General features: G+C 48.4%; 1 protein-coding gene across 3 annotated transcripts in view; it reads right to left on the bottom strand.

Annotated features, from left to right (window-relative positions):
* Positions 1 to 8,213: 8,213 nt before the first annotated feature.
* NGF (nerve growth factor) overlaps positions 8,214 to 11,391 on the bottom strand; it is a 54,413-nt gene continuing 51,235 nt past the window's right edge. For 2 of the 3 annotated variants that reach the window (XM_025453419.3, XM_049095684.1), the window contains one exon: positions 8,214 to 10,623. In XM_025453419.3, coding sequence (XP_025309204.1) covers positions 9,886 to 10,611 — 726 coding nt within the window. In that variant the 5' untranslated portion in view covers positions 10,612 to 10,623 and the 3' untranslated portion in view covers positions 8,214 to 9,885. Of the gene's footprint in view, positions 10,624 to 10,741; positions 11,386 to 11,391 lie in introns of those variants that run through there. The other variant, XM_049095685.1, reaches the window with a different exon arrangement.

Consider the following 11,391-nt stretch of genomic DNA (forward strand, 5'->3'; position numbering starts at 1 on the left):
CATGTCAGTGAGCCAGGCACTGTGCTAGGTTCTGCAACACCATAATGGGCTAGACATAGTTCCTGCCCACAGAGGCTTTCGATCTCACTGTTTAGTCAGCCACACTCCTGTGTTTAACCTAAATAATAAGTGGCAGAGATGAAAGATGGAGGAGTACTGGTTTAATAATAGTATGAAAACAAAACACAACAAAAACCCAAGGAATTATAATTTACCATAAACTCAAAGTGAAAAAAATCTAGAGTGATGTGGCAGCTGAAAAAGTTTTTGTAATTTTAGGCTCCATTAATAGAAATATACTGTGTGGATCAAAGGAGTTAATAGTCCCATTGTAATTAGTGCTGGTCAGTCCACATCTGGAGTATTGTGTTTCCTTCTGGACACCACATCTGAAGAGAAACATGGACAAATTAGAGTGTCTCTAGTGAGGGCTGCCCGGGATGGTAAGGGGGCTGGAAACCCTATCATACACAGATAATTGAAGGACCTGGGAATGTTTAGGCTGGGAAATAAAAGACTTAGGTGGGGGATATAATAGCTATTTTCAAAGATTTGTCATATGGCAAAGGGCATGGGCCAACTTCATGTGTTGCTACAGAGAACACTTCTCAGGGATAGCTCTTGGGGGTACTGGTGGAAATGTTGGGGAAAGATTTTTAGTTTGACATGAGGAGAAATTTTCTAGTATCCAGGTTCTCCAATGGTGGACTGGGTGTTCTCTTTTCTTACCACTTCACTTTCTTGTCTCCTTTCCTGCCTCTCTTTCCAAGAACTGGTTTGCAGGTTCTTTTTTCCTCCCCAATGATCTCAAATTCCTGATTCTTCTTGGTCATGATGGAATGAAGTCTTAGAATTTACTTCTGTGTGAGTGGATGGTAATATTGACAACTGACACTATGCTAAGCAGCTTATTGTGGTGATACTGATTTTTATTTAAAGCAAAGTATGGAATAAATATAGTCATCATTCCATTTTAGAGAGGAAGAAACAAAGCTTAGATGGCTTGCTCGAAGTCACATACCTAGTATTGTGGACTGAGTAATACACCCCTAAAATTCATATGTTGAAGCCCTAGCCCTCAATATAACTGCGTTTGGAAATGGGGCCTCCAGGGAAAAAAGTTAAAGTTAAACAAAGTCTTAAGGGTAGGGCTCTGATCCAATAGGGTTAGTGTCCATATAAGCCCTCTTCCTTTTCCTCCCGATTATGCCCCCTCCTCTCTCTCTCTTTCCCTTCCCTCCATGGGATGACATGGTGACAAGACACCATCTATAAGCCAGGAAGAGAGCCCGTACCAAAACTCAAATCAGCCAGCACACTGATTTTGGACTGCTCAGCCTCCAAAACTGAAAAAAATTATTTTCTGTTGTTTAAGCCACCAATGATATTTTATTAAGGTGACCCAACCTAACTAAAGCAGTCAGTAAATGAAGATTTGAACCCAGAAATTCTACTTTCATAGCCTATTCTAGCCACCCTGTTATACTTGCCTTTTCTCCACCAAAATATAAATTCATGAAAAAAAAAAGAAAAAAACCCCAGAAAAACAAACCAGGTAGATTCAGAGTTTGGACCTAAGTGGACTAATGGAGTAGGATTTTTTTTCCCAGTGAATGGGGGCAGGCGTACATGGCAGAAATAAGTAGGTAGCTTGTGTGAGTGTATTGAGGGCAGCATTGCTCAGTGTGTTCTTCTGGACTTGTCACTTCTTGCTACCTGAACTGTGCACAGTCTCTTTGTTAAAGGGAAATAGTACTCAGATCCACCCTGTAGTCCAGATGGTCTGCATGTGTCATCAGGCTGGACCTACTTTATTTAGTGGCACAGCCAGGATTCTGATTCAAATATTGCCTTCCTTCTCTGACACTCTCCCTTGGTGCCACAGGGATCTGGATATTCTATTTTAATTGTGTCTTTATTGCTTGACGTGGGACAAAGTCTTTTATAATGAATAAGACAATTGAAAAGCTCTTTCCTCTTAAGAGGCTCTATGACTCACTAAATGCACTCAAACCACAACTCAATAAAGCCATGATTAAAGTCTATGTCGAATAAATCTCTCAATGAGCAGAGTTTTGCGTGCTGTTACCACAAGTCATCCAAACCCTTTGATGTATGTTGGGCCCTCTTGCTCATAGACCCCTGTCCTATCATCACTTTCCCCAGCCATGAATCTTATGCCTGTGTGATTTCTCAGTGGAGAAGAAGTCTTGTCTAATGGGAGGTACAGAGGGAAGGCTTCCTGGAACATGTGGAGAAAAACCAGGAAAGTGACCCAAATGAAAGGTAAGACTAGAAGAAGAAAATCAGCAGCAAATGGATAGCTTTCCCAGCTGGACTCCTTGCCTGCACTGAATCCAGGGGCTGCTGGAATGAGTGAACAAGATTGATTTAAAGGAAGTTTTGCCCACATTTTCATCTTCTGGTTCTTGTTCTGTGTAGAATTATGTTGTGGAAAAAAAAAAAAAACCACACAACAAAAAAACCACCCTTCAAACTGTGTCTGAAACAAAATTCTTTCCAGAGATAAATTTATATTTATCACCTGAGGCTGTAAGTACCAATACCAAGAGGTAACTGAATTATCTGAATATATGATTTCTGGTATACATGTACAACATTTTCTTTGATTTTATTGCTTCCGGCAACTATGAATTCAGAGAGAACTAACTGGCCATCTGTTCTGATAAACTTGAGGTGGCTTGAATTTTTTGCAATTTTTTTCGAGCAAAGTTTCTCTTAGGGCAATTGAAAGCCTCATTTCTTTGTGCATTCATGATGCTTTACTCAAAATAGTGATTTTTTTTTAACTTAACGGGTAAAAGGGAGATTGTAATTACAGCAGCAACTGTATAGATCCAGAAAGGAGCCACATAAAGAGAAAAGAATAGAAATGGATGTCCTTTTAATTTTTTAAAAGATTTTATTTATTCATGAGAGACACAGAGAGAGGCAGACACATAGGCAGAGGGAGAAGCAGGCTCCCTGAGGGGATCTCGATGCGGGACTTGATCCAAGGACCCTGGGATCATGCCCTGAGCTGAAGGCAGATGCTCAACCACTGAGCCATGCAGGTGCCCCTGGTTGCCCTTTTTAAATGATAATCTTCATATATGACTGACTGTAAAGAAACTGTATATTGCCCTTGAAGGGTGAAAGCCAGAGGTGGAAACTCCACATATGGCCATCAAGAGATCTGGTTTGGGGTTTTCAAGTGCTTCGAGTGCCTCCTGATGTGGTTGGGCTATGGAATTAATCTATTTAAAGCTGAAGGGAGACAAATTCTGAGACCAATTGGAGCTACTTGTTTTACACACTTAACTGTGACTTTTTTCATTTTTACAACCATTGCCGATAGCTATATCAAGTGTTATGTAAACTGTTCTGGGTGCAGTAAAAACAGCCCCTGGGGGAAATTTTAGGACAGATCGGAATGTCTCACAGTGTTGAGGATGACTTTTCATCCCTCTGTTATCAAGATGGAGAAACTGGGGGTCAGAGAAGAAAGGGAACTTGCTCAGATTTATTTTGTGAGGGAGAGGCTCTGTATCAGGCTTCTGTGGTGGTGCTTTGCTTGTCACTGACTCTTTTTCTGCAACTAGGATCGAGCCTGGTGCTGAGTGGCAGATGCCCCCTTTTCTTCTTCTTCTTTTTTTTAAGATTTTATTTATTTACTCATGAGAGACACACAGAGAGAGGCAGAGACACAGGCAGAGGGAAAATCAGGCTCCCTGTGGGGAACCTGATGCAGGACTTGATCCCAGGACCCCAGGATCATGACCTGAGCTGAAGGCAGACACTCACCACTGAGCCACCCAGGTGCCCCATTTTGGTATTTTCTTTAGCAAAACCCACCCAGCTGGATCAGAGAAGATCCAGCATCATAGCTCTTGAAAGCCGAGGGAGTGCCCAGAAGACCCAGATTCCCACCCGGGTGTTGACCCATCCAAGTGCCACCTCTGCACCAAGGAAACGGACCTGCTGGTTCTTGCTTTTACTGACAAGAGAAAGAGCTGGTACCTAGGTGCCAAAGCCAGATCCCTGATGTGCACGGGTGTGGGTGGGGTGTGGGATGGTTAGTGCCAACCTCTGTAGAGCCTCAGGAATGAACTCCGCTTGCAACAGCCTTCTCCTGGCAAGAGTTAATGCTAAGGTGCAGCCGGAGGAATGCGAAGGCTGCAGAGCCAGCTCAGGGGATTGCTATTGCAATCAGGACGGCCCGAGTCAGAGCTCCAAAGTCCTTTGAAGGGATGCCAGCTCAGACACATGTTTCCAATTATCATATGCAATCTTGAGTCAGTGTGCAAGTTGCACTTTCATTATGTCAAAGTGAAAGGAATGGTGAGGGCAAGTTAAAGGGGAGAGAGGCCGCCAAGCCCAAGAGGGCACAGAGCTGTGGCACCCAACATCAGCCTAGGCGGCTGGCAGGCCTCCGACCCAAATCCATCCCTGAGGCTAGAGGCTTGTGGTGCCCACTCTGAGGGCCAATCTTTTTCCTACTCATTTTGGGGATTAAGTAAACCCGGCTGATAAGGCTGGAGGAAGCTTCATCTTCAAGAAACTCTTTGACTCTTTTTGCATTTGGGCTGAGTATGAAGATTTTGTGGATAGCATGCAAGGACCTTGTGTTCATCCACAGGATTTCACACCGTTCTTCCTTGGGTTTTCCCAAGGTCTGTCTGTGCAGGAGAAGTTAGTTCCCCTTTGCCAGTTTATAGCTCAGAATGAGGCAGCTCTCCTCTCTCCCTCATCCAGGGTTGGGCAATCTCTTGGGTGGGTTTTACATGGTGTGTAAATCTAGATAAAGTCCTAATGCAAATGATAATTTCATTTGATTTTTTTTTTTTTCCAAACAGGTCTTAGAAGTTGTTTCCTTCAGGAAGTCTTCCCTGATTTACTCTTTCTACCTGATTGCTTCTTAGCACTGTGGCTGTCGTTTTGAATGTTTATCTGCACTGGTTTATATGTTCCTCTGTGTTTTTAAGTCAGTATGAGTGTAGGTTGCGCCGGCTGCTTCTTTGCTCTGGAGGGCTCTCTTTGTATGTGTCTTTGTGTGTTGTGTCTATATGTGGGCATACATGTATATATATAGCCATGTGCCTATTTATATATGTTTTATATACAATGATTTACAAAGTGCCAAGCACTGGACTAAGTGCCTTACAATTCAACAAAGTTGGCTCTATTATTATCATCCACATTTTCCATATAAGAAGACTGAAGTGCAGAGAAATAAGGTGATTTGTCTGATATCACTCAGCCAAGCTTGTGGTGGGACCAGGATTCCATTGCGGCAGTCTGATTATGCTCATCGCCCTGACACCAACCTCTGAAACCTTCTCTGATGACTCTCGTGCAGTGACCTCAGGAAGGTCTTTAACCCCTTAACTCATTTATTGCTGACACAGGGGAGGCACAGACAGGGTGTATGTTTGGGGGCAGGGTGCTGGACAGGAGGTGGAGAAAAAGATAGGAATTCAATCTGTCTTAACCTGCCCTAAGGCACTGATCAAGTGCCTGTCACATGCAAGATCGGGCCAGGTGCCAAGGGGACACAGATGAAACGCATCCTTGATTTTAAGGAGCAGCCCTGGGTTGGAGGGCTTCTCTCCAGGCTTCTGCTGCAGGAAGGTCTGCCCAATTTAAGCTTGGCCCTGGACCTCCCGAGCTGTCTCCACCAAACCCAGGTGAATTTTGAGAAGGTCGCGGCTTTTTGTTGCACACCCAAGTGAACTGGACCAAAACAGATCCCACGTGCTTGACACGTGGAAATCCTCAGAGCCAGTGGTTTATAAACTTGCCAAAGGCCAGAGGAGTAAACACATCCCAGAGAACCGTGGAGTAGTCCTCTGGCAGTGAGGCATGCAAACAGAAAGCACAGATTTCTGGCACGCGCCTTAAGGTGGTCCTGGGTTTGGAACCCAGAGGCTTGCTCAGAGCTGAGCCGCATGAAGTGCTTAGTACTGTGCTGGCACGTAGCAAACTCTTAGGGAATGGCAACAATCACCACTAAGATTGCTTGTCACAGAAGGACCTGTGATGCATATATGAAACTGTTCATGAACCTCCTGGCCCTGTTGAAAGCTGCTCCGCCCTGTTCGAACATCCTTTCAGGGTTTTGCAGCCAACTCAACTTTTCAAAACTAAAACTTATGACATCCTTCTGAAGTGCTAGGTGCTTATGGATCTTTATATATTATCTCCTATAATCATCTCTAGGCCCTCTGAGAAAAGTGCAATTATTATTCCCATTTCTCAGATGAAGAAATTGAAATTCAGAGAAGTGAAACAACTTGCCTAAGGTCACAAAGCCTAAGTAGAAGTACCTGGCTTGTCCGCCTCTGAAGCCCACACCCTTCACCATGAATCTAGAACCTTTAGAATGTGTGTGGCCTTCCTGAGCCCGGGTTCAAACAGAATCTGAAGCTGAAGAACTGCTGGCTCTTGCTCTTGACCTTCTGGGCCTGGCCATGCTGTACCCATACTCATAGTCCATGACATCCGCTGACCAGACGGTTTCCTTTACCCAATTTATACCTCTGCCAATAAACTGGGGTCCTGTGAGTACCAGCATAGCTGTTACTTGCCTACAATCATTACAGGAATCGTTCCGTTTAGGATATGTTACTTTTTCCTTATACATGCATAGGATGTGGCTGTTTACTTTCAAATATGTGGTTTTGCTTCCTGGTCATAACTCTGGGAGATAGGAATGGTTATTTTCATTTCCCAGCTTCAGTATCTGAGGCCAAAAAGGAGCCATGGCTGGCCAAGGCTCACAAACAGGAATGGGGGAGTGGGGCCTAGAACCTAGCTCTGCTGACACCAAGCTCCTTGTTTGTGGCATCACACCCGGGTTGCTGCCTCAGTACCTGGGGCCTGGGGAGCTCCCCCTGTTCCATTCAGGCCCTTGGAAGAAAGCCTGAGGTCCCTGCCGATTGGGGCCCTGGGATCCTCACAGCCCACACGTGCACTCAGCTCTGCACCCCCCGATTCCTAACTACTCCATTCTCTAAGGAGCAGAGACACATGGCCCAGGGGGGGCAGATCCTGCCCCTGTGTCCCCTGTCCTCCATCCAGTTCTGCCTCGGACACTTCTCCCATAATACAGATTATACAGAGGAATAAGTGGTGAGACTTTGGAGAAGAACATTCCTGTGTCTCATGGGGATGAACATGGCCATTTGCTGGCTGCTGAAAATCTGGATCTCTGGGGTAGGTGTTTTGCTGGTGGTGGAAGCTGATCTAAGGGAGGCTAGCGCTCCAGCTGGAGGAGGAGAGGTCAGAGGGACGGACTTGGAGTATAAACTAGAGCCAGGCACCATATTGCTCTCGTCCCCCAAAACCAGGAATTTTACTTTTGCTAGGAGGGCTGGGCCATGTCAGGCTGAGGATGAGCCAGGGTCTGCTCTAGTTTTCTTTGGCATGCTAGAAGGAGGCCTTCCGGGGAGGGTGTCTGCTCTGACTCTCCAGGCTTTGGAGAACTGGGTGGGAAATCTCAGCGAGGTGAGCACAGGAAGGGCTGGGGAGATTCTCAGTAGGACATAATGGGTGGTTTTGAGCTATTGTTCCAATGTGTTCAAGTGTCTGGCACCCTGGTGACCTGGGCCAGTCTCTCAGAGGCAGGCCGGTGGATCTGGAAGCCAGAACTCCCCTCTGGGGGGGGGGAGGGGCGGTTTGTGGGCAGAGTCCAAGCTGCACAACCACTAGGCTCCGGGTTGTTTTTGGACTGTTCCTGGTGTGAAAACACTGCCTCCCACACAGCGACTCGGGAATTGGGCCTCGAGCTCTGTTGCCTTTGGGGAAGGCCTTGGCGTTAGTGGGGTGAGGGAGACCTCCTCTTACCTGACCCTCGACCCCCGTCCTTCCTCAGAGCCTTGGAGGCTGCCTTCCCTCCAGGCAGGCCGGGAGAGTCCAGAATATATATTCTAGATGTCCCAGTGGCCTACAGCGCAGGGAGTAGCTGCTCACAGATGAAGCTTTGGGACTGGGAGCTTCCTAAGTGTCTCCCTCACTGGCTGCCCTTGTCATATCCAGGGCCCCCCAGGCCTGCCAGCCCTTCCTTGGGGGAGGCCCCCCAAGAACTGTCTGCAGGCGGAGCCAAGAGGCTGAGGCCACTGGCGCTAGAGCCCAGAAAAAAGCCACAGACACAGGCCAGCAGGAAGGCTCCCTCTCCCCAGCCTTTATCTGACCAAGTATCTCGGCACACAATGTTCTGGTTGGTGTTTCTTGAACATAAATCTTTATTCCAATTGCAGTAGCTTTGATAGGAAAAACAGGGCACATTTCATCATATTCTTACCCTAATCAAATGTCTCTCTTCCCAAAGCTCTCCACGTTTCTAATCTGCCCTATTTGGATTGGGTTGGGGGGTGGGTGGGACAGACAGTTACAAAGGAATGAATAGGACCCTTTGCTTTGTTTTTTTTTTTTTTTTTAAATCAGAGGGACCATTTAGATCTAAAATCTAGAGCAGGGCTTTCACCCTGGGCAGGAAACGATGGCAAGGAAAGCAAAAATTCTATTTCAATGTAAATGAGATTTACATTGAGGGGAGAAATTGTGCCTTCAGGGGAAAAAATTAAAAAGTTACTGGGGAAGGTGGCAGCTTGAGGATGGGTGGAGCCCTGCTCTCTGTCACTCACATGTCTGGCCAAGACCTCTTGAAGTAGTCAGTGTTGAGGAGTACAACCCCTCAAAACATGACTACTCAGGGTGTTGGAGTTTGGGGAGGCCTGGGATCCTGAGGCTGGTTAAGTACCACACATCTTCCTCCTCTTCCTTCTCCGTGGCCCCCTCCTCCCCTGCCTCTCCTCTCCACTCTCCTGTTCCCAGTCCCCTATCGGGGAGGCGCAGGAGGGCAATGTTCCCTTCTGTCCTGGCCCACTTTTCCTCTGTACCTCCTGGCTTTTGTGTCAGTTCTTACCCTGTTTACCTCTTTTCTCCACCCTCCATCTTCTCTGCAGGTCCCCTGACCCCATCCACCTTCGGCCACTTGTGGAAGTCACCCAATTAGAAATCAAATAGTTCTTTCTAGGTAGGTCTCTGGCCTCCCTGATTATAGGCCAACGTTGGGACCGCTGGACGTTGCTGTGGGCTGTCAGTGGGTGGCAAGAGGGCTAGAGGCCTTCATGTTTTCTCAGATAATGAAGACTTGGGCAGGAAGCCCCTGGGGGCTAGGTGGGGGACCAGCCGTTAGTCCTAAGGCAATGTTACCATGAAATCAGATCTACCATGACAGAGATTATTTCATTACCGTTCTTCCAGACAGCATTTCAGGCAAAAGCACATCTCCCCCTAAAAACAAGCCAACCTCATAGGTCTTTGGTGCAAGTCTCCTCCTACTATACAGCGAGTCGCCCCCAGGACCCAGCCTGGGCATCGCTGAGGTGGGGACCTGCTTCTGCTGAGGCTCCATGGACTTCCCCCAAGTAAAGCAATCAAGGCCCACGCATTGGGGCGGTGGGACAGGTAATCCAAGGATTTAGGTAGCTTTGGCTCTGGAATGCAGAGCAGAGTGCAATCCAGCAGACTTCCCTTTCTAATTATGTCCGGCTTAGGCTAATATGTGAACCCAGTCAGATTTCCCTGAAGTTTGCAGAGCTGGCTGGGGTGGGGTGAGAGTTACAGCCAGGGGACGCTGTGGGTAGTCCACCCGCACAGCACAGCGGCCGGGGCTTGCACATGGTCACACTGGGAGAAAGAACTGGAGCGCCGGCACCCCGGATGCTTCCAAAAATTTAATAAATAATGATTTTTTAAAACTGTATAAACTATAAATTACCATGCAGTCCTTATAATTTAAAATAATTTACAGGTTGAGGTAGGGAGGGGCCCAGGAGGGTGTGGAGGGGGGCGCGGGGAGGGTGGGGGCCGGCCCGCAGGTCAGGCTCGTCTCCCGGCCTTCCTGCTGAGCACGCACACGCAGGCCGTGTCGATCCGGATGAACCGCCAGGCAGCCTGCTTGCCGTCCATGGTCAGCGCCTTGACGAAGGTGTGGGTGGTGGTGCAGTAGGAGTTCCAGTGCTTGGAGTCGATGCCCCTGCACCCGCTGTCCACGGGGGTGGGGTCCCGGCACTTGGTCTCAAAGAAGTACTGTTTGAACACACTGTTGTTAATGTTCACCTCTCCCAGCACCATCACCTCCTTGCCCTTGATGTCGGTGGCTGTGGTCTTGTCGCCCACCCACACGCTGACGCTGTCGCACACCGAGAACTCCCCCCGGTGGAAGACAGGGTGGGACGAAGACCGCTTGCTCCTGTGAGTCCTGTTGACGGAGGCGGTGCTGCCGGCCTCCAGGTCCAGGTCCTGAGCGTCCGCAGCCACAGGTGGGGGGTGCGTGCTGAACAGCACGCGGGGCGAACGCAGTCGCCGCTTTTTAAAGAGTTTGGGATCCACAGTGATGTTGCGGGTCTGCCCTGTCACCCTGGCAGCTATTGCCCCGGCCGGGGCGCTGCGGGCTCTGCGGAGGGCTGTGTCAAGGGAATGCTGAAGCTTAGTCCAGTGGGCGTGGGGGATGGCGTGTCCTGCTGGGACATGGCTCTCTGGATGCGGTTCTGCCCGGATGCCGATCAGAAGAGCTGTGATCAGAGTGTAGAACAACATGGACATTACGCTATGCACCTGCCAGGAAACAGAAACAAGGGTTAGTCCACCGGAGCCCAAGGGCAGGGTGACCTTGGAATTCACCGTCCAAACTGGGAGACTTTTGAGAGTGAAAGGGGCTGCTGGCCATAATTACCTGGGACAGTAGGCATCTATCTGCAGGGCTGGCTCAGATGACTGGAGATATGGTCACACCATGGATGGGTAGGCTTTTTCAAGAAGGGACAGAGCCAGGGCACTCCGGGGTGGCTCAGTGCTTGAGCTTTGGCTCCGGTTGTGATCCCGGGATCCTGGGATCAAGCCCCGCATCAGGCTCCCCTCAGGGAGTCCCTGCCTCTTTCTGTGTCTCTCATGAATAAATAAATTAAATCTTACAAAAAAAAAAAAGGAAGGGACAGAGCCCCTGAAATTCTGCCCTTTGGCTCCATGTGAACTTGCTAGCACTGTATGCAGAGTCCCTTGAGTGCTGTGCCTGCCCACCTGAGGCAGCTGAGGGCTGGCGGTGTGTGCCTGACACCTGTCCTTAGTGCTGTTTCCTGCCCAGTGGCTTGACTCCCCCGGGAAGGCAGTGGGAAGGGTTGCTGGGGACTAGTCTGGACGCCTCAGCCCTGAATACACCCTCTTCAGACAGCAGCACTGGCTCAGCTCTGAGATCTGGTGACTCCGGACCCTCATTACAAGTCCATGAAGCATCATGTTTGGTCAAAAAGCATATAGCTCTGGACCATGATTGCCAGCCTATTCAGCCACCAGTCAGCACTCACAAATACCGATGCTGAGGATACC

Source organism: Canis lupus, chromosome 17 (genome assembly GCF_003254725.2).
Source record: "Canis lupus dingo isolate Sandy chromosome 17, ASM325472v2, whole genome shotgun sequence".
Lineage (NCBI taxonomy): Eukaryota > Metazoa > Chordata > Mammalia > Carnivora > Canidae > Canis > Canis lupus.